We start from the raw sequence: 22,745 nt of genomic DNA on the forward strand, positions 1-22,745 counted from the left end.
AGGGAGGACACACTGGGCCCTTTTTAAGCTACATACAGATGCTTAACTTTTGTCAATTATTTGTGGTCATCTTTGGTTAAAATCTAGCTTCTGTACATCTGTGCCCCAATGATTATTCCTGCTGGACTACTGAATGGCCATCAACTAACAACCATTACCATGACCATGTTTCTCAGAAGGATGCAATGGGATGACTCCTGCTTGTTTCCCCCTATAAAACAATAGTACTACCTGTTTAATGCTTGTTGGTTCCTACGGTCTCTGGAAACAAATAATAATTATAGCTTCCAGCCCCAGCAATCTAGATGTATAGATGCAGATAAGCCTCCCTCAGCTTCAAGACAGCAAATCCAATACATGTGTCTTTTTTTTCTTTATTTGTGAACTGCTTACCATGTGGTTTAATGAAAAACACTTTTATTATATTTAAGATCCCTATACACACATTACCTTCTGATTGTATAATTTCATTTATCTCATTTACCTTCATAAACAGGTACGCAGTGCAAGGGCCGACCCTAATTATTTATTTAAATTATATTCCATCAAGTAGACCTTCATACAGTTAAATAAATGCAAAACAGATTGTACAAATATAATCGCCGTATGCTAAGTACTTCACACCACAAATCAATGTCCGATTACAATAGTAAAATAATATTTTAGTACTTTTTAGATTACAATTCTTTAACATTTTATAAAAAAAAATCTATCCAGCTAGTTTATAATGAAAAGGGATTTTACAGAGGTTAAGTTGCCTAAAGCTAGGCAAAGAATACTCCCCGACAATATCTAAAATTGTTTGTTCAGACCTACATCAGCTCTTCAAATTTTCCGACATATCTTAAAACTATGGACAATACAACTGCTTAATGTGTGTGGTTTATCTTACAGAAGCCTATTAGATGCTATAACCTTACTAATATACTAATATAACTAACTAACTAATATAACTACCTATCTAATATAACTAATATAATACTTACACCTCCTTGATGTGGCTGGTCTATTTCAGGGCTACGTTTATCCTGCAACATTTTCTCAATGACGTCACCACGATGCCATTCTGTGAATATCAGCTTCCCGTACTCATAACCCACATCCTGCACCAAAACCATAGGAAAGAGTGTGGAAAAACAGGCTTATTAAAAAAACTGGCACAGCCATTGTATTTTGGGTGTAAATAAGGATGACACTAAGGACTTTAGGCAATAAATCTTACTTATCATACCAATACCTTTGTTGGAATAAAGTGGCATTTATGGACACATAAAATAGGAAATACGAATATTAAAGAAATATGTTTTTTTTTTTAACCTAACTGTGGTATACAACAAAATTTAGTATGTTGCAACAAGGTTGCAATGTCAAGATCTGAATGTTCCCATTTAAAGAAGATCACCAGAGATTAGAAAAATAAGACAATGGAAATTGCTGACCTCCTTCTGAAAGCACTATTTGGTTTATATAGTGGGCCTTATTTATTAAAGGTCTCCAAGACTGGAGAAGATATACTATAATAGGTGAACAACAATGACAGCCTCTGTTTCTTCTCATAGTAGGTTTCATAAGCAATTTTAACTTACAGATACTTCCTGAAAGCGTCGAAATTCGGTCGTGTTGAATCGTTGAACTGGGGGACATAGATACTCGCAATATCCACTGAGCTTCACTCTCTGCAACTGATTGACACATGATACATATGACAACCGGGATTGTAACTCTGCCATGTCAGGGACCTTGGAATGAACACCAGTGATAATTCAGAACAGAAAAGACATTCAGCTTAAGGAAACAGATTAGTTATGGAGAAAAATGTAACGTGATGAAGTTTATTACTGGTTCCCACAAGCAGACTTTCAATTCTGATCTTATGTCTTATCTAATAAAATGATCATATCTTGAGATCAGGAATACTTACTTCTTACTATACTTTCCCCTTCCTACTGCATATTGTCCTTTTTACTTTATACATATTATATGTTATTATTATAGTTATTTTTTTGTCTCGGTCTTCTGGGGCTCACTATTATTACTTATTTCTTCTATTATGGTAAGAAGTGTATTAATATAAAACCATAGTAGATATACAGGGTGTCCCAAAAGTCACTCACTACACACTTCTTTTTTTCTATTTCGCTCCAGGTATTATTCAGAGAGACTTAAAGCCATCAGCATATGACAACTTAGGCTTTGCAGTTTTTGTAAGCGTATCATTCTCTTAACCATGGCTTGCCAATTGACATTGGAGCAGCGTTGCAAAATTGCCACGTGGCAAGAAGTTTTTTAATCCCCGGCTGCAGTTCAGTGCGAGTTTGAGAAGCTTTATGGCCATCACACTGCTCCAACGAGTAACACAATTTATGCTATCTATGTGTCTAAGTGTCTCGAAACAGGATCTGTTCTTGACAAACCACGCAGCGGAAGGCCTGCTACTACCACCACCAATGAAAACACTGAACTTTAGGAGCAGCCGTTTATGCAAACCTAGGGAAAGTCCATCTGGAAGGCTGCACTGGAACTCAGCATCAACAAAACCTTGATTCAGCGGATGTTTCGGAGAGTGATAAAGCTCTACCTGTACCGACTTATGGTTGTTAAAAAACTACAGGTGGAAAATTACGATGCTCGTGTGGAAATGTGTGAATCACTCCTATACCAATACCAAAATTACACTCACTAGTCGATCTTTCATCTCTCTGGGTAACCCACCCAACTGTTGAATTTGGGGAAAATCAAACCCAGCAGAAATTCTAGTGCATGGATGAGACTCTTGAAAGCCAGTGGTTTGGTGTGCAACGTTCAGCACTGGGTTGATTGGACCATTTTTAGTCTGCGATGCATCCGGTAACATGACCACTGTTACAGGGCACAATTACCTGGAGATGGTTTAGGAGTTTGCACTGCCACAACTTCAGGCGATGAGTGACCTACCTAATGTCTTTTTTCAACAAGATGGAGCCCCTCCCCACTTTACCAAAATAGTCAGAGATTTTCTGATCATCAAGTTTTCTGACAGATGGATCAGTCGAAGGGGTCTCCTCGAATGGGCCCTGCGCTCCCCTGACCTTACACCTTGTGACTTTTTTGTGGGTCAATATCAAAAGCAAGGTGTATGCCACTAAGCCCTGTAACCTATCACAGCTTGAGGAAAGAATCCGTATGGCCTGCAGTAAGGTCGGGAAAAAAATGTTGCAAAACATCAAAGGGGCTTGCATCCAAAAAAATGGAGGCACTCATGTGGAGGTATACAACTAGTCTTCAAGGCATTTGAACATGATGGCAAGCCTAGCAAGTAAAACTAAGATATTAACCTATTCTAATATTGCTGAAAAACTAATTTTACTGATGTTTCAAAAATGGATTTCTTTACCTTTAATTGGAAAATATGTGCATTCCCGTGCATTAAAATGCAAAGCTTTTAAAAGCCAATTACCTTAAATTTAGCACCCCAGGGATTGAGACGATTCCACAATAACCACCAGCCAGATAGGCTGTCTCCATAATTAAAAGTATCCCATTCTTCTTGTTGCCCAACATCTACTGCAAGAACAGTGCGGGCCCCCAGAGAATGAGCCACATCCGCTGGGGTCAGAAGGAAAATAAAGAAAGAGATTATATGAGATAAATAAAGTGATCAAAGTGAGAGAAAAATACATTCAACAATGCTTTTACTATGCCTGTCTGACCTGGGAGGTTATTCACATAGCATCCATCCAATAGGAGGTGAGAATCCTGAGGGTCGCAAAGGGGTGGCAGATAAGGGGTGTATGAAGTGCTGGCTCGAACATAACGCCACAGGGTACCTAAGGAACAAAATGATTACAACAGAGCATACCCCCAACTAAAGCTGATTAAAAAAATGTTATCTTTTCTCTGAGCAACCATATTCCATATCTTTTTTAAACATTTAGAGAATGAAATCATCATCATGATTAGCAGCTATGCCCAACAGTCATACTATTCATTTCCCTTTATTTCTAAATAGGCTCTTTTTTGTTATTAAGCTATGCAGAACTATCCCTCACCTTCTCTATGGACCCTCATTGAAGATGAACTGATATCTGTTGTGATACAGAAAAATGGTAGCCACAAATCCTACAAGAAAAAGTGCAGTGACAGACAGTATTAATAAGAGAAACAAGTTAAAGAGAGGAAAGACGGGACAGCCGCTTTACTTGGATTTGTCGCTCTCCAAAGAGGTCAATCAAAGTAGCATTGAATGAGGAGCCTGATAACAGTGAAGTGGTGGGATAAGTGAGGTCCATGACTGTCTGTACCAAGGATGACATCATCTAGATTAAAGGAAAACAAGCATAAGGTAAAAGGAAATTTGGGTCACTACATCATAATTCTTGTTACAAAAAATTAGGAACTTTTTAACACCACCCAGACACATTTAAAATCTCATATTAAATATTCAATGCCATATTTAAAAAAAAAATCAGTTGTATTCACCCAACCCCCCCCCCAGTTGTATGAGAGATTGCGTCATCATAATTGGAATGGGTTTGAAAAGTAGTTACACATAATAGATATCTAAATAGATAATGAATATGAATGATAAAAACTGGAGTGAACTGCAGAAAGATATGAAAGCCAAATAGTTCATAAACCCTTTACTTGAAAACCATGCCTAACCTTTGACCATTTACGTGTCCGTTCTTCGGTTTGGTTACTGTTGCGTTCTTCTGCATATACTCCCCCAACTAAAGCTCCCATGGAGGTACCACCCACCATGTCCACAGGAATGCCTGCCTCTTCCAAGGCCTTTATTACTCCTACATGAGCAAACCCTCTGCAAGTAAAAAAAGAAATTATATATACAAAAAGAAATCTTTAAACATTTGTAAGTGTAGGCTAATCCTGACTCTGAGTTTAATTATGCCTAAAAAATTAAGCACATCAATTTTATTCACACTCACCTTGCTCCACCACCTCCTAATACCAAGGCAATCTTATTTCCTGTTAGAGCCCGAGCAAGCCTGGAAAAATCACTGTGTTTGTCGACCTCTTTCTTATGAATTCTAGAGTAGAACTCAAGCTAGGGCAGATACATGGAGAGCAGGGAAGAAAAAGGATGGGGTGATGCAGAGACAATGCAGAAAGACATAGAAGACAAGATGATATTGCTATGAATTATTATTCTGTATGGCACCACCTAACATTTTCAAAGCTAAAGAATCAGCCTTAATTTCAGACTTGTTTTATTTGTGGTTGGTGGAATTTGCAATAAACAGGTGTTTTCGGCCATTGCCCCCTTTATGCTTTTGACTGGAGCTCTAAAAATGCCACAGTGCACTAAAGAAGATACCCACTACTTTTACTAATAGACACATGTCTCTTCCCTTGCATTCCCTTGAGTGCTCTTTATATTGCTGATTGAAAAAAGAGGTGGAAATATGAAAAACATGCATTCATTGATCCAGTTAAGTGCACCAGAGGGAGACATTATAAAATAAAGCGTGCAAGGAGAAAACTTTTTTTCTCAAAGAATGAACACATGGGCAATGACATGAAATTCATGGCTAGGGATGAGCAAAATCTAATAATAAAGATGAAAAAGCTTTGTTGCTCTGGACATAATAAAGTCCCGCTCAAAGGATGAGCAAAGTTGGGCGTTTTTGTTTTGCCACAATTTTAGTAAAAATCTGCAAATTTGAACAAAATTTCACTATGCAGAAAAATGCAGAAACAGAACAATGACTCTAACCCCAGTACTTATCCAAACCAAATCATGCCAAAGCCAATGAAGTCACACTGACTATATGATCACATGGCTTTGTTAAACAACAAGGCCATGCGATGTGAAAAGAAATCCATGTTGTCCAAATCTATTTTCATGTAGAGTGTCAACATTGTGACATTTTAGCTAAGTCTTAACAATGTAATGTTTCAATTATAGAAGACATTAGGTTTAAGCTCACTAAGCAATAAACTACAACTGATAAGGATTTGCTTATCTAAGACCATTGTTTTTTAATTTATGTGGCTTCCTACTGCTGTATAAATGTTGTATAAAGTAAAAGTATGCTGCAGTTACCATTTTTTGTGGTGGCCTCTTCACAAACACCCGCTTTGGGGTACGAATATGGAAATGTGCTGAAATCCAAGGCCTTAATTTGAGCCATTCTAATGTGTCTGATGGTGGCGGACCATCCATCCGATGAAGGAGTACGAGCTGTTTAAGGGCTCTAATAGGAGAATTCTCAAGAAACTTTTCAAGCTGTAGTGAGTGAGAAAGAGGAAACGGATCTGTAACCGGAGCTAACAGCAAACAACGTTTTTTATGATATTTTATTACTGTAGTGTGTTCTGCATTTTAAATATGAAACAAGGCATCACGCAAGGCAGTATTTTAAAGAATGTCTAAACCCATGAACAATTGAAATTTTCCTATAATTTCCCATGGTGCTCCTATCCATGACAACACCCACTAATTAATATTAAACTAAGTTATGTATTGAAATGTATTTATTATTAATTCATGTAATTCAAAGAAGATATATACCTATATTTATAAACATTTAAGCTTGGTGCTGTTTCCATTTGCAATCCAGCTATACTCCTGCTATTTTTTGGGAGAACTCCACTGGAAAATATATTGTGAAATGTTGGATTTTTCTGTAAATGGTGTGTATATTGATGATCATGAGATTATATTATATCATATTTATGCATAATTTGCATTTTATAAAATGTTAAATACACTGAAATGTAAACTATATATAATTTAGATCCCAAAAGGTGTGTTCCCGATGAAGCGGTGTTTATTTTTGCGAAATGCGTCAAATCTTAACATATGATTTATTGAGACCACTATGAAAATAATTGTAAAGCAGAAATTGTTGTTAAACATTTTTATCCTTTTTATTAAATGATGGGTTTTATGTATATAAATAATGGATTGTTTATTGCTTTAAAAGTCACGTTGGTTGTTATTTGTGATAGTGTTATCTAATTTCGGATGTGGCAATAGTGACATAGCCAGTTGGGGAAACAGGTTATTTTTTGGAACACTCATTAATCGCCCTATATCTATGATGGAGGAGCATTGCTACCCTAAGCCCAAACAAATTCCTCTAATATCCACATCTCTAATACATTGAGGGGCATTGCTTTTATATTTCGCATGAAAGCTGAAAAATCTTTTATTATTGTTTGGAATTTTAGTTCAGTCTACCATATTTTTCTATAACTGCAGAAAATGTTCTATACTATAGTGATATAATAGGTCCCAGTTTTGTCCTAAAAACTGAGCTACAAGCTAGCCTTAATCTCAGTTAAATACCGGTACTTTGGAAATGACCATTAGTGAATCTTTCCAGTGACAGTAGAATGAATGAGTGCTGTACAGATTTTGCTGTTCTGTTCTATGGAGAAGTGGAAGGATCTCTCCCCAAACTAATAGCAGGCACTAGTGGACAGTTGTTTACTGATCTTGCATGGCAGATTGCTAAACAACGTCAGTAAAAATAGCGCTAGACTCTACCGCCAGAATTCAAGAATGATTACTTTGGGTGAAGCAAATTCAGCATCTAGAGTCTTAGGTGTAAAATACTCATTCACATGTCTTTCTCTGACCTCTCCGACTGCTGGCGCCTCTTCTCCCAGCCCGACCACTAAGATGCAGTCTGCCTGGCGGATGCAACGTATGGTCCATGGTGTGAGTGAGAACTCTGTCTGGTAAAGGACAATACGGTGAAGATCTTCCTGCTGGGCCAACCAAGTGGACAGCTGACACTCGTGAGTACTGTCAAAGAATGGGAATGGGTGTAAAAATATGGTTACCTGGCTATGCCAAAAACATGGCCATCTTGAAGATGCACATGCTATACCGAAATGCAGAAGTTGTAATATTTTTACCCTTTAACCCTTCTTTGGTTAAAGTCCTATAGTTAAACTATAGCTCATGATAACTGCCTTTGGACAAACTTATGGCTTATGTTTACATCATGGCCATGACCTGAAATTAGTGACAAATGTTACATGCTCAAGCTACAGTCAAGTCATAAAACAGGTTCTTGGTGAGTAAGGCCCATTTCAGATTTGTGGTTGCTTCCAGCTGCCCCCTTTCAGTACAATGCAGTTTAATCCTTTGGTTTTCTGCAGTTCAATGTTTTCAGGAAGTTGATGGATCTTTGTCAGTACTCCAGCAACAACCACTTTCAACTGATTTTTACTTGATGTGAGCTGTGGTTGAAGTTTGTTGCATTCAAGTCAATAGATGCAGTTGGCCCAATTCATATTGTATACAGCAACCATGGCTGCAATCCACCGCAGCTGCCTGCTCAAAGTAGTTCCAAGTAGTTGGACAAACTTGGGCAACTTGTTCTTTGCATACCAAAACAAATTGTTTTTAATTCTTATTTTACCAGTAGTGTGTGCTTCATTTAGCCACCCATTACTTTTGGGTATGCAGGAGCATGTAGCTCAATTCATATGACAGTACTGGAACTTGGTCATTGGCCTAGCACTGTAACAGGGTGTTGAGAGATAAGTTAACCTGTGTAAGCTTTTTTTTGGCTATTGCGTTTGAGTTCCTTAGGTTCAAAAGGATTTTTTTTGCCACCAGGATGCCAAGCTTATTTTCACATTCTATACCCTTCACAGGCCTCTGTGCAAAAAGGGGTCTTACAAACCTTTCCAAGGCATAGGCTCCAAGCCGCGCCCTGATGATGTCACTTGTAAGAACCAGAGTTGGGCCTGAAAGAGGCAGATTGTTATTATATTAGGTTTTCCAACACCAGAGGAAAATAGAACTAATGGCCAAATTCTTGCATTCATCCTACCTATTGTATCCAAAGCATGTTTAAGCTCCATAGTAAAGGCGGAAAGAGGAATGGTATTACTGCAAGGTAACACACAGACCGTACTCAGGTTACTGGCCACATTTCCAGAATCTAGGAGAAAGACAGAGAGAGCACAATAAAGGGTAAAGTGGCTAGGACATTCTAAATTACATACTTCCCCTTGAGGTTTCTATGGTTTCTAGGCTTGATAGATGTCAATCTTTAATAAGATCGTGTTTTTCCATTCCCTTTGTGAGCTGAACAACCCCAAATATATTTTAATATTTATTATCTATCGACTGAAATCTTAAACAGGATGCTGTTTAAAGTGGAAATTTAAACTTGCCTAATTGCCTACACTAAACTAAATAAAATGCCAAGGAGGTTAATATGTTCATGCAAACAGCGTATAGAAGGCAAGTGGTGGACATAATTCCTATCTAATGGACCAAAAGTGCTTGCACATTGCTTTGCTGTTTCTAGCAGGTGAACAGATCAATAAGGTGTGACAATGCAACTCCTAAAGTAGTAAGAACAATAGATGCAAGATTATATTCATCAGAATTATGGTATTACAGTGGAAATCATGTGTCTACATGAAAATGCACTCCATTGAGAGTTCTTCTGCAGTTCCACTGCGATCCCCGGGCACTGGAGCTTAATTAAACTTTAGTGCCCCGGGGATCGCAAACAGGAGGATTCCCAGGGAATCCTCCTGTTATAATTTCCTCAATCTTCTGATGGTTTCACGAAATCTGTTTGCCGAAATTTCGCTGAACCATCGGAAGTTCGAGGAGGACATTTTCGCGAGAAGGCCAGAGGCGATCTCGCTCATCCCTAGTGATAAGCACCCTTAATCTATATCAGGAAACTAAAAAGCAGAAGGTTTTTTACTTTTTTCTTACTTTTTTTTTTAGTACGCTTACATTTAAATACTTATTTTAGTGCTAGTAAGTAAGTGGCATGCCTTAATGTTTTGTTACCAGTAATACTGACAGTTACCCTCACATGCATTATGGATTGGACTTGGATATGCATACACTGGAGAAGCCAAAATTGTTAGTTCTCAGAAGTCTTCTTACCTGCCACATCCCCCTGTGTCTCCTGGAGGTTTCCCAAGATTTTCTGGCTTAAAATGTGAATTAGTCTGGTCACCACCTGAAAAAAAGTTATACTTATAAAGGATCCACATAAATATCATTATGAGCAGTACTGTGGACTGCTGTAAATCTGATTTCCATTTTTACTTATAGATTATTATGGAATACCAACAAGGTATACATCTTTCATTTTATTCTGTGGTCTCTTACAGAATATCTCACTTTAGATTTTCAGAAAAAGACATCTCTGTAACTTTATTCAGTTATGAGTGAGATGTTGATGAGGGAAAAACACAGGCCATGAAAAAGGTTTCATTACATCCAATGGTAAATATACAGACTTTCAAGACACTCTACTGATTACTAAATAGTTTGGACCATCCTGGATTATTCTATTCTTGTTGTGAACATTCTTTTAACAAGCATCTAACAGTTGCATACCTCCAGCACCATGCTGAAAAATCACTACAATTCCTCCCCTGGTCCTGTTTGGTACAGGTTGGGGTGCTGTTTTAGTCTGCAAATCTGCACCACCTATAAGCACATAGTTTAAATTATGGAGGGAACTCACTGTGGAAAAGCTGGCACCAGATCTTAAGCTGCATACACACGTGCAATTATAGTTGTTGGAAAGGATATTTCATGATCCTTTCCAACGACTAAGCACTGCATGATGCATGAACTATTGCTGTACATACATCACCGTTCTGCTCTATGGAGAGGGGAGGGGAAGAACGACACAGCAGCACCCTGCTGTGCACTCTCCCTCTTCCCTTGAATTTGGATCGCTTGTCTTGAGTGTGGACACACGCCAGATTCTCGCCCGATATCAGCCCTGAGATGATTATCAGGCGAGAAGCTTTGGACGTGTGTACATAGCTTAACACAGTGCGCGTACACAATTGATAAGATATCTTCTACTTCTTTTACCATACAGGTATCATGATCTGCTATTCTATTGCTTGGCTAGTCTTCAAGTATCTGATCTTTACTCTCTGTTGCTCCTTGTTGCAACAAGGAGCAACCTTGTAGATTCTGGTTATTTAGTAGTTTGATAAGCATTTTGTGAAGGGGGTAAATGAGGAATCGGGGAAGCCCGTAACAGCGTTCATGAGATGTATATATTATTTCAGCTCCCTTTTTTAAAATAAAAAAATACCCAATTTAATACTAAAACCCAAATGTCCCTATTTAAAATACAAACAGGGCAAAGACTTGGACAACAGTGCCTATATATGTGTTTTGTGTAATAGCCACAAATCTTTCTGTGGAAACTGGAAATGTACAGTTAATTAGAAAGGTATATTCTGGTCAAAAATCCTTCAGGATGTGATGATGTATTTGTGTAATTTTAATAAATACCTTCACTTGCTTTCAGTTGTGCCTTGAACTGTACCTGTGGGTATCTCCTTTTAATGTAGGACAATGCTCCATCCGGGACCTTTGCCAGCTCGGAGTCTCGCACTGCATTGACAGATGTGACTCTTGGCCTGTGCGTTAAAGCCTCCACCTGTTATAAGTAGTATCACTTAGTTCTGCATCTCCTAATATTATGGTTAACAAATTAATCAGCATATTAGTTAAGCCTAGGTAATCAGATTTCCATTAAAAATAAAATTATGTTATTTGCTTGAGAGCTTTTTGGGCTCCCTTCCACAGTTTGAGTGTATTACCAGGCTGGTGAGATACAGTAACAATTCTTCCCACTGATATTACAATGTGAAGATGAAGAGGGCATTTCAATGACAGCTATTGTAATAAAATACACTGACATAATATACATTATTAGCTTAGCTCCAAAAAAAAGAAGTCCCCTGGTACTGGAATAAAATTACCTGTAACACCCAGAGACATTTACATGACCTCTTCCTCTTACCCAGGAATTTTTTAAATACAAATCCTTTATTTGCTACAGTCATCTTTAGATTGTCTAGAGCAGCGGTCGTCAACCGGTGGTCTGCGAGAAAATTTTGGTGGTCCGCGACTCCGGCCGGTGCACCCCTGAGTGGGGTCAGGAGAAGGTCCCCACTTGGGGGGGCGCACCGGCCAGAGCCGCAAACCTTATACCCCGTACGCATCGCAGGCTCAGGTAAGTGACCGGGTTATGACTCTGGACACAACTCACCCACACTCCTATAGCAGACTCAGTCCTGCAATAGGAGAGTGGGTGGGTTCTGGCATCATGTCGTCACTCCCCGCACGTGGGTCTGAAAAGGTTGGCGACCACTAGGTCTAGAGAACTAGACTAGCAGGTCTGTGAACTACAGTCACTCGCAGTGCTACTACTTACTGGTGAACCCTAGTATTACTTTGTTGTTTATGACTTCTCCAAGAGAGCCGGTATATTTATTATTATTTAGATTCTGACCTCTGTGCAATTTATAGAGAATAACCAAAATACATGGACTTTGCTTCTTCTCACCATTCCAATCAGCTCCCCTCGGCCATGCTCTCCAACAACATGTTTCTTCCCATCAGGATGCTGAATCACCGAACGGAGACGCCCATTTAACGCAATGTAAGTGCAGTCAGAGGGGTCCCCTTTTCTAACGAAACAAAAATATACTCATTATGTGTTGTAGTTGTATGAGATAGAAAGACAGCAGAAAAAAAGATATAATGAAAAGAGATAAGAATATAAAGGAAAAAATGAGGAGCAGGAGCAGATCTGCATAAAATTGAAAATTGAAAGGAAAGAAAAATAAGAATGGAAATTTAATAGAGTTACACGGATACCAGAATGGGCAAGGCAGTCCAGAATATGTTTTTATGTGGGAGTTTTTTTAAGTGTTCTTGGGCCAAATGCAAACTCTAATCCTTTAAGAAAGTTCCAGGTCAATTGTGGTCCTTTTGTGTATGGCTAAGGATTACATTCTATAATTATCAGTGGGACAGTTTGCTCAATTTAATATGATTCCTAAGCAAAAGCAAGATCCAAAAAAAGAGAACGATTGCAAGAAAAATAATTTCTGTTAATAACATATTATTCCTAATTTCTTTATGCTTTGTGGCTTTGTAGTAATTAGCAATGTGATTCTCACTTTTATAAAAACTTTTATAAAAAAATTGTGATGCTTTGGTAACTAAAAATACTTCCAGATTTCTGCTCTGTTTGGTAATATTTCCTGTTTCTTTATCTTGTTCCTAAATATCCGACTTTTTTTCGTTGATAAGGGGAAATTAAAAAAATACTGTAACAAATAAATGTTACACAATCATTTAAATAATAGGGTATTGTTACAAGAGGGGCAATATACAACATCAGCATGTATTATTTCACTTTTAATTGCTAAAATAAAATAAATAGCTAAAACTCAGTAAATGTGATTTTGTCATACGTTAAAAAATGGGCATATTAATTATGAAAAGTTTTAAACAAGTTCATGAAGCTAAACATCACTTGAAATGTTCATAAAAATTAGGCATCCTCTGCTGTTTACAAATTAGGCCACATATATTTTTTTAAATCTCTTAATTGTCAGGTATTGATCCTTCAGCATAATCTTTGCCTTTTTTTTAATTTTTTTTCAATATTATGATCACTTTTAAATTTTGAAAGAAATTGTATTACTTGGAATGTCTTCAGGGCCTCTACCTTTTAACTGACCTTGATTGACATACAAAATTATAAAATCTCACCAATTAGAAACACCAAAGAGGCAATTGTGAAAACATTTTTGTATAGGTAACATGGCTTTAAACTTATATGGGGTTTATTTATAAATTTTACATCCTTCAATTGGCCATGACTCAATCAATTTGTATTCATATATACAATATTAAATTGCGTTCCGTTCCTAATTCAGTTACTATGAAATACAACATATTCAAAATAGACCCCTAAACTCCAAAATAAAACTTTGTTACAAACCTAAGCAAAATTCTTTTAATAATTGTGTTCATTGATTTACCCTGGTAAAGTTCCCATTTGTACCATCAACTTGTATTCATTGATTTTCTTTTCCGTACCAATCTGCAACTCAGGCCATACCTGTACAGCTCTTTGCCAGCCTCTACTCCAATCCAATCAATGGCAAAATCCACTTGTCTTACAAAAGGAGACACACGGCGAGCAACAGAGTGAGCCACAGCAAGCAGCACCTGGGGTTGGGAACGCAGGATCCTAAAAACAAAAAATGCAGTGAAATGACTATATTAAGTAACTGAATTATATATCAAGGAACTGTAAAATAAATTTAGGGTGAAAGCAGTTCTGCACCTTCCCTTCCTATGTTAGGGTACACTTGAAAATGGCAGCCAAAATCTAGTTGGATATCAAGGTATGAAATACAGAGCAATAACCTTTTATCAAAATGGTAGTTGTCATGCTATTTCAGTGACCTGCTCTGATCCACTGATCTAGATCCATTTGGCAGCATATTTGTCCAGAGGCAGTCTCAACGCTGAAGCCAGAGAGAAATAATGATAACCAGATAATTAGTATATAAGAATGGGAAGTCAATAGTGTTACAGTCCACGGATCTGTTGGTGTGTATAGGCCTAACCCTTTCTAATAAAATGTGGTTTAGTTTGTGTCTTCATTGAATTTATTTCCATCACTGCCTGCACTGATGTGAGGAAAAGGTAGGGGGTCCCACATCAGTTCTGTTGGGGGCCCACTGTTGGCTACATCAACCATTTTGTTAGGCATCTGTAATACAAAATATGAGAAGACCTTGGGAGGTCAGTCAACATATATTCTAAAATGATGCCGCAGTCTATGGGATTACCGGAGAGATGTCAACTGTGTTTGGAAAAATATTACTACGCACTTTACTGCCTTTATTAAAAATTGGATAAATTATAATCATTATAAATGATGTGTATTGTGAGTATAAGGGGCCCTTATATCAGTGAACAGAAACATAGAAAGACATTTAAAAAACCTTTAAAAAGGTACGGAGAGACTAACTGATAGAAGTGAGTGCGGCTCAGGCACAGGAAGGCGCTGTCTCGCACAGCTCTGATTGTGAAGATCAGGGGCTCTCCAGTAAGAACTGTCAGTTGTCCGATCATTTCCCCCGGGGAAGTCACAAAGATGCAGGAGTCCTCTCTTCCTGTCACCCCTTGGTAGACATGAAGACGGCCTGAAAGCACAAAGTGCAGCCCAACATCCTGAAAAGGAAAAGAGGGGTTATATGAGGTGGGAAGACCTGGCATTTCATTGCTGGAAACCAATAGAGTTCTGAGTTCTTCCTTCCTTCCAGTGAAACAAGTGAGAAGAAATATAAAGATACAATTGGTTTCTATAAGCATGAGAGCAGCTTATCAATAAAACATTTTCACATAAAATGGTGGAGAACTGCATCAAGGCATAGGGAAATTCAAGGATAGTTCAAGGATTTAAATGTTAAGGTCTTTAGGTCTTCTACTTACATGGTCTCCCTTCTGTGCAATTAATGTCTCGGCTTTGACATGATGAAGAGTAAGTTTGTTCTCAAGCAATGATGGATCCTGCAACATAAACACTTTGAGTTAAAGTCCAACTCCAGCCAAAATATAAAAGTGAGGAATAGAATTTTTTCACATTGGGTCTGAATAATTAATGTTCTCCAAGGCTAGAGTAGACATACTAGAATCATGGGAGAACCAGAATAATCCACCAAACCACTGGCGTTTCTAAAAAAATGTTTACAAATGTTTTCATTTCTGGACCCGATTCATTTCAGGTTTACTGGATCACCAAGGTTCTCCCATGATAGTCTGTCTTCTCTAGACTTGTAAAGTTTTAAAAAATCAGGCCCATTGTATTTGATGGCTATGAGTAAAAACAAGATGTCAGAGTACAGCAATGAAAAGTTTTAACCTCTCTTGGGTTTTCAGAGTTATTTGTATCCCATTGTGGACATTAGTATAGATAAATTCACACTCTTCACAATGATATACCTTATCATATAGCAAGGATGCTACCTGAACACCAAAATTCTGTTCCAAAACATCTAACCTTCTGCCTTGGTGACCTATCTCAGATGGACCATGACGTTTCACAGCTAAAGGCATCATTTAAAATCTGGTAGAAGTTCTTTTTTGCCCCAATCCCAAATCCTTGTTTAGGGCTAAGTTTAAAAAAGTTGAAAAAAATAGATTAAATATATAGACCACTTACTTCCAGGTCCATCTGCCTGGCCAGCTGTTTCTTGCCATTCTCCAGCAGCCTCCGCATATCTTCCTCAGACTCCCAGAATAGCATCTCCTCTATGGAATTTGTATATATATTTAGAATTTATGTAATATATAGTATTCTCAGAAATCACAAAATATATTCACTCAGCAATATATTACATATTCACATAGACAAGGCCGGGATATCTAAATTTCAGCAATGGCTCACCTCTTCGGAGGGTGATACTGAAGCCTTTCTCACATGACTCTGTTCTAATTCACAATCCAGAGACCTCCAGAAACCTGCAGAACAAATACCCAATATACCAAAATATTAACAGGAGAACACTTGTATTAAACTTTATGTGTGCCAATGTTTTTTTATTGCCAGCCACCATTGTGTAACCTGTGTAACCCGTGTGTATCAGTAACCTTACTGATAACTGATGGCAATTGTATACAACAATCTAATTATCAGATTGCCATTCTGATAATTGCCATACTCTATATTTCAGGACTAGAGGTTTAGAAATGAAAATCCCTTGCCAAACGATAATTTCTTCCTGCAGTTAAGCACCACAGGTAGGTCATCTCCCTCTCACAAGTTTATAATGGGGCAGCAAACATGCAGAAGTTGACTAATATGATCATCTTTCTGCTCTTCATGTGAATGCAGCATTCCTGATTGACCCAGATCTTGCTCATTCCTATCCAATTCTAAGTTCTGCTGTTTTGGGAATTAAAGGAGACTAAAATATGTCAAATAAAGTTATTTTTAGTTGTAATTCAGTTGTATATCTAGTTGTATTTCAAATACATTTATTATGTTTAAATAAACATATATCAACTTTAATTTATATTTTGTGTTTATTTTTAAAGCTTCATGAAACTCAGCTACAGCAACAGTTTTTTAATAAGAAATACTATTATAAAATACATAATTTTAAGTGAAGGGAGCAATTATTAAACTAGAGCAATACTCAATGTTCATAGAAAGAATAAGGCTGGGTACACACGTGCAATGGTTCTCGTCCGATAATTGGCTCAGGGCTGATATCGGATGAGAATCCGTCATCCACTGTCAGTAAGACCGTCCTGGCGGATCCACGGACGATGGACGATGAATAATTGTAATGGAAGTGAATGGAGAGAGAGTGCAGCGGGGTGCCGCTCCGTCGTTCTCGCCCTCCTGACTCCATAGAGCAGAACGGTGCAATATGTACAGCCTTCGTTCATGCACCATGCAGTCTTTAGTTGTTGGAAAGGATTATGAAAGATCCTTTCCAACAACAATTTTAGGACGTGTGTACATAGCCTAAGAAGAAAAAACAATTAAAAAGTCACCTGCTTTCCCAGTATATTTGGATTTACAGTCTCCAAAACGTGGGGGTCTCCTTCCAGTAGGAGAGGACACAGAAACATCTAATTCATCTACTTTCAGAAAAAAAAAAGAACAACGAGCATTAGTTTAGGACAATACAAATATACAGTACAACTGGGTAAAAAGCCTTTCAGATATAACCAGCTTTGATATGTTCAGACTTTGTATGGAACCGGTGGTTAATGGCTAATGTAATAGCAACCTAATATCCAACATACTGAAATTAACATATACCTAGATCTATACAATTTCAAAAATCCAATTTATCCAAGGATTTCCCACTTGGTGTATTCTCCCATGGAGTATTCAAGATCTTCTTTACATTGGGTGTGAATGGAACAGTCATGGGGGCATTCATTAAATGTGCTCCAGGTATCTCAATTTTTCATTTAAGAGTTAGAGTTAGGTGTGGAGGAGTGTTCAAAAGAAAATGTATTCAAGCTGAACCACTCAAAAAACAATACAGGATTCAGCCCATATTGCAATACCACAGTACACCATGGTGAGGAGTGGGTGTAATCTACCATAGGTCATGGGACAATTATGGACAGCAGATAAAAAAAAGTCTGGTAAATATAGAAGCCATTGGGTACACATAAACTGTATGTCTGTAGTCTTACCTTCAATAAATGTTTTACTTCTTGAAAGACGAGGACGGGCAGGTTGAGAAGGACTTGATTCCGACTGGAGATCCTGCATGGAGAGACTTGTCAGTGAGTACTTACTCTGCTCACAATCTTCTGCTAAAGACATACAAGAGTGAGAGCAAGAAAGGACTTTTTTTCACATCTGCCCCGTTTTTTATTGCACTATTGATCTGTTTTTGTCCACATATTTTTATTTTTTTTACAGTTGACCATGTTTTTATCTTTGCTGAAAATCTGTTTAAGAATCAACTTATCTTCCAGTAAAATTATATTTTCTGAGGTTAATTTTCCTTCTATTAGGATGAGGTTATGTTCCCCCGTTCTTGATCTTAGCTCCTTAATAAAAATACTACCCATCAGAAGAATATTCACTACATTAATGAATTATTGTAAGTAATGTAAAGGTTTAGAATATTTTTTCTTCAACTCTACAGATAAGTTACTCTAGTCTTTCAAGATGTTTTATCCTCTTGATCTTTCATCATTTATATTTTGGCCATCTCTTGATTTGTTCCAGCTTATCAATATCTTGGAGTTAGGTGAGGTCTGCAAAACTAGACAGTGTAATCTAAATAAAGATCTATAATGGGAGATCAGGATCTTTTTCCTGCTGATTATACCTCTAGTGATGCATCCCACATTCCCCTCCAACCCTTAATTTTGAGAATCAATAGGTCTTACATGCTGGAAGAGTTCAATGGTCAGGCCTAAGTAATGATGCAAAGCGAGAAAAGTGACTCTCTGCAGACGAAGAGCAATGATCTAATAAGGAAAAAATGAGAAAATTCAATAGTGCATATAGTATTGCTTTGATTAAATTGCATGAGTTAAAAACTCAACAGCATATATATTCCTAAATAGCCACCAATACAATCACCAGAAGTACATTGTTTCGCTCTGATGTCCAAAGCAGATCTTTGCAGCTACTAACCTGTATAGTTCGGATTAAACTTTGGGGGTATGACCGAAACACAGCACAAAATGCTTCAACGGGAAGCCGTAGCACGGTGCTCTTCTCTACAGCTTTCGCTGTCACTGTGCGATATGGCCTCTGATGGCCCTGCAGAGGGCAAACAATATTTTACATTACAACTTTATATTACATTTTACAAAACACTTACACTTACAAAAAAAATCACCTAACTTTGCTTTTTGAAAGCCTTTGCACCCAGAGAATTCCTTTCTTTAGCCTTATTCCTGGGCCCCCCTTATGTCCAACACCACCATCTTCTTTCTTCTGGGTTTTAGATTGCATTGCCGGGTCTTAGACTGAGAATCCACAAGTTAAGGTGATGTGTCTTCCTCAAAATGTAAATAAATGAGCACAGATCTCACTATTTGTGTGCATAAAATTTTGTGATTGTTTTTTCACATTTGAGGAAGGACCCCAGAGATGCAGTGTCTGACCTAGTCCAAGTGTAGAAACAACATGCTCTTTGGAGGATTCTACTATGGTTTGATTTGAGTGGAGAAGCAAACTTTAATAAAGATCGGCAGGAATAAGATGGATGATATTTTGTCCCGTCCTCTTCTGTGAAAATTACTGTTTGAAAGAATTATGCAAAAAACAGATACCTCCATTGCGTTTACTTATCATGTTTACCATTGCTCAGCTCGTGTGCCCTGTTGCCAATTTTTAAGGCTTTTGATTAGTGTGGTGCTGAAGACCTTTATCTTTCTAATGTGTCAAGCACAATTTTGTAGAATTGAGAAATGGAAGGACAATTGTAGACAACTGAACTACTTGTTAGATCATAATATGTATTTGTGTGTGGGTGTTTATTAAATATTGTTAATTTTACTTGAATGCTTCTTAAGTGTAAATAAATGATGCCTTAAAAGTCCCATTAATTACTCACTTTTATGGCCTTTTACATAATGTTGAAAGTTTGATGATAGGTCCGCTTTAGAAAAATCACCAAGATTACATTCACTGTGCTGTTAGGACTTATTTTTGTTTTTCTAAAACACCAATACCATCCTTTAATTATAAGAAAGATAAATTTGTTTAAAGCAAATATGTGCTTTGCAAGTGCTTTTTTGCTTGAATGCAGCTCTCTTCAGCACCAAATACTATCCGTTTCTTTCTATCCCCAGCTGTTCTATTCATCCAGCAGGAGTGCAGAAATATCAAGTATTTCAAGGTATAGAGGAACATGACAGTGCTCTGACTTTTTGATCATGGCACAGTTCCTGGAAGTGAAGGGGCCTAACAAAGTTGATGTATTACTGCATTTTTGTACTTGTTTCACTTTAATGTTTTATTATGTCTGGCTGATTAAAATATTTGCAGCACAAGATCAAAAATTATCAGCCTGTTTCACGTCATTTGGAATGCAGAGTGTTATCTGTATTTTGCACGTTTATTGTTCAACAAAGACTTCCGTGATGACTGTGTTAAAGACAATCTATACAGACAAACAAGCAGAGCAATTTTATAAAACATATATGTGTGGACAAGGGAGATATTTTGTTAGGCTGCACATCCTTTTCACCATTAACAGTGTGAACAATTGCAAAAGGAACAAAGGAACCAGCTTATTTTTGACTTTTGTCTGAAAACATTGTCAGTGTGTATATATATATATATATATATATATATATATATATATCTTACCAAATTGGGTGGGTATAAACAGCGTATGCTGTTGATGATGCTTTTAACATATAAAAAAAAACTCCCTAAAAGAGTAATACACTGGGCATGTGGTTCCTGTATGTGTAAAGCACAATACAGAGAAGCAATCAGCAAAGCACTTTCATTGTATTACATTGAGAGGACTGCAATATTTTTTGGATGCACTTACTACGGATGTAATAAGGCTGCAATATAACACTGTGACATTAGCTTCCTAGTACAGTAGGGTTACCAGATATTTACACTTAGCAGCCCACAGCCATAGTAAAAGGTTCATCCTCTGTTATTATGCAGTAGAACCTAAATGGTATGCTCTTTGTGCAGGCAGCAGTTCATAATTTTTTTTTCTCCTTTGCATAACATATTCATATTTGGATAAACATGGTAACTTTAATTTCACAAAAGCATCTGTAAATATAATAAGTTAGCTAACAAAAGGTATTGCCTGCATCAACTTTTTTTTACTCTGGTAATATCTATTGATAATAAATAGAGACGAGCGAATCGAAGCTGACCAAGTGGAATTCGTTCCGAATTTCAGAAAAAATTTGATTTGCTCCGAATCCGAATTTCCTTGCGATTCGTGATAACGAATCGCAATTTTTCCTGAAATGGCGGCTACACGTGTGAGGACTTTAGAGATTCCACTACAATCTCTGTGCACTACAGGGGATGAATGGGGACCTGTCCCCATTCATCCCCTTTAGTGCCCTGTATTCTTAAGCTGCGTACACACGTTCAATTTTTATCATTGGAAATTAACGACGAACGAACAACCGATTGGCCAAAAATCGTTCTTAAAAAAAGTAACCAACGACGCCGACGAACGAGGACAGTCGTTGGAAATGAACGACCATCTTCCACCATCTATCGTGTGTACGGTCATTCATTGATCGTGCATGTTCTGAGCATTTGTTCGATACTGGCTGTATTGTGTGTATGTGTGTGTGTGTGCTTTCTTCTTCCTTGAGAACACTTTGAAGGGCATATTGCACATAGGGACAAAGGAACAGTGTAGTGAATGTCATTCGTTTGATCTGATCGTTCGTACACAGTATTCACTTTCTGTGGTGCACATCACTTCCTGTATCGTTCAAACAATCGCATCTTTCGTGTGTACAATATCTTTGAACGATCGTGTCGTTATCTGTATGTACAGGATCGGTACTATACGATCGTTCAAAGATATCGTGCAGGATCGTTCGTCATTCGTTTACCAACGATAATAATTGGAAGTGTGTACGCAACTTTAGATAGTAAAACTCTATCTAAGAATACATAGTGCAGCGCTGCAACAGCAATCGGGGTTGCCGAGCTGCGCTTCTACTATGTATTCTTGGATAGAGTTTTACTATCTAAGAATACAGGGCACTAAAGGGGATAAATGAATCCCGTGTAGTGCCCTGAGATCGTAGTGGAACTGCCGAGGTCATCTGCAGTTCAGTTTCACAATGTGATGTCACATGGGAAACTGAACTGCAGTTGTCTGCAGTTCCACTACAATGTCCAGGAATTGCAGGTGATGAATGGGGACTTGTCCCTATTCATCACCTGTAGTGCCCTGTATTCCTAGATAGAGAAACTCTATCTAGGAATACATAGTAGAAGTACTGCACAGCAACCGTGAAAAAAACGGAAATAGCCATTTTTAGTGCAATTCGCCGTGAATAAATTCGGATTAAAGCAAATCTTTTCGAAAAATTCGGTGAACCGGCCGAATCAAATTTTTGAAATCTATGTGGTGTAACAACACCACATACCTTCATATAAATTATGTGTTGCTCGGCATATGGGCTAGTGCCGAGTCTCCTCCGCTTCTGCCTGTGTGAAACCTGAGTGACCTTTTGGCTGGTTTGTGGACTCCTCTGGTAAACACCACTTTGTACTCTGGCACCACCTTCCTTGAGCTACAGTACAAAGGACCTAAAGCTTGCAAAAGCCGGCTTTCAAAGGATTCTGACCCAATGTGATCAAGGCAGAATCAACAAGCAATCCATCTTCAGTCTTTTTGTCTCATGCAAGAAACCGCCCTACATCAGGCTAATATAATCCACATAAGGAACCACAACTATTTTCTCAACTCAC

At 37.8% G+C, this 22,745-nt stretch overlaps 1 protein-coding gene across 4 annotated transcripts in view; it reads right to left on the reverse strand.

Annotated features, from left to right (window-relative positions):
- PNPLA6 (patatin like domain 6, lysophospholipase) overlaps nucleotides 1-22,745 on the reverse strand; it is a 46,083-nt gene that overhangs the window by 5,240 nt on the left and 18,098 nt on the right. For 3 of the 4 annotated variants that reach the window (XM_072399731.1, XM_072399732.1, XM_072399734.1), the window contains 24 exons: nucleotides 18,954-19,082; nucleotides 18,704-18,784; nucleotides 17,996-18,068; nucleotides 17,339-17,428; nucleotides 16,224-16,297; nucleotides 15,999-16,085; nucleotides 15,269-15,346; nucleotides 14,805-15,007; nucleotides 13,884-14,015; nucleotides 12,315-12,438; nucleotides 11,289-11,402; nucleotides 9,875-9,950; nucleotides 8,793-8,903; nucleotides 8,643-8,706; nucleotides 7,585-7,753; nucleotides 6,044-6,226; nucleotides 4,926-5,044; nucleotides 4,642-4,798; nucleotides 4,179-4,295; nucleotides 4,029-4,098; nucleotides 3,690-3,806; nucleotides 3,437-3,585; nucleotides 1,587-1,739; nucleotides 987-1,103 (listed from right to left, as the gene is read on the reverse strand). In XM_072399731.1, the coding sequence (XP_072255832.1) occupies nucleotides 987-1,103; nucleotides 1,587-1,739; nucleotides 3,437-3,585; nucleotides 3,690-3,806; nucleotides 4,029-4,098; nucleotides 4,179-4,295; nucleotides 4,642-4,798; nucleotides 4,926-5,044; nucleotides 6,044-6,226; nucleotides 7,585-7,753; nucleotides 8,643-8,706; nucleotides 8,793-8,903; nucleotides 9,875-9,950; nucleotides 11,289-11,402; nucleotides 12,315-12,438; nucleotides 13,884-14,015; nucleotides 14,805-15,007; nucleotides 15,269-15,346; nucleotides 15,999-16,085; nucleotides 16,224-16,297; nucleotides 17,339-17,428; nucleotides 17,996-18,068; nucleotides 18,704-18,784; nucleotides 18,954-19,082 (2,787 nt within the window). The remainder of the gene's footprint in view (nucleotides 1-986; nucleotides 1,104-1,586; nucleotides 1,740-3,436; nucleotides 3,586-3,689; nucleotides 3,807-4,028; nucleotides 4,099-4,178; nucleotides 4,296-4,641; nucleotides 4,799-4,925; nucleotides 5,045-6,043; nucleotides 6,227-7,584; nucleotides 7,754-8,642; nucleotides 8,707-8,792; nucleotides 8,904-9,874; nucleotides 9,951-11,288; nucleotides 11,403-12,314; nucleotides 12,439-13,883; nucleotides 14,016-14,804; nucleotides 15,008-15,268; nucleotides 15,347-15,998; nucleotides 16,086-16,223; nucleotides 16,298-17,338; nucleotides 17,429-17,995; nucleotides 18,069-18,703; nucleotides 18,785-18,953; nucleotides 19,083-22,745) is intronic. The other variant, XM_072399733.1, reaches the window with a different exon arrangement.

The sequence above is a fragment of the Pyxicephalus adspersus genome, chromosome 2, assembly GCF_032062135.1.
Source record: "Pyxicephalus adspersus chromosome 2, UCB_Pads_2.0, whole genome shotgun sequence".
NCBI lineage: Eukaryota > Metazoa > Chordata > Amphibia > Anura > Pyxicephalidae > Pyxicephalus > Pyxicephalus adspersus.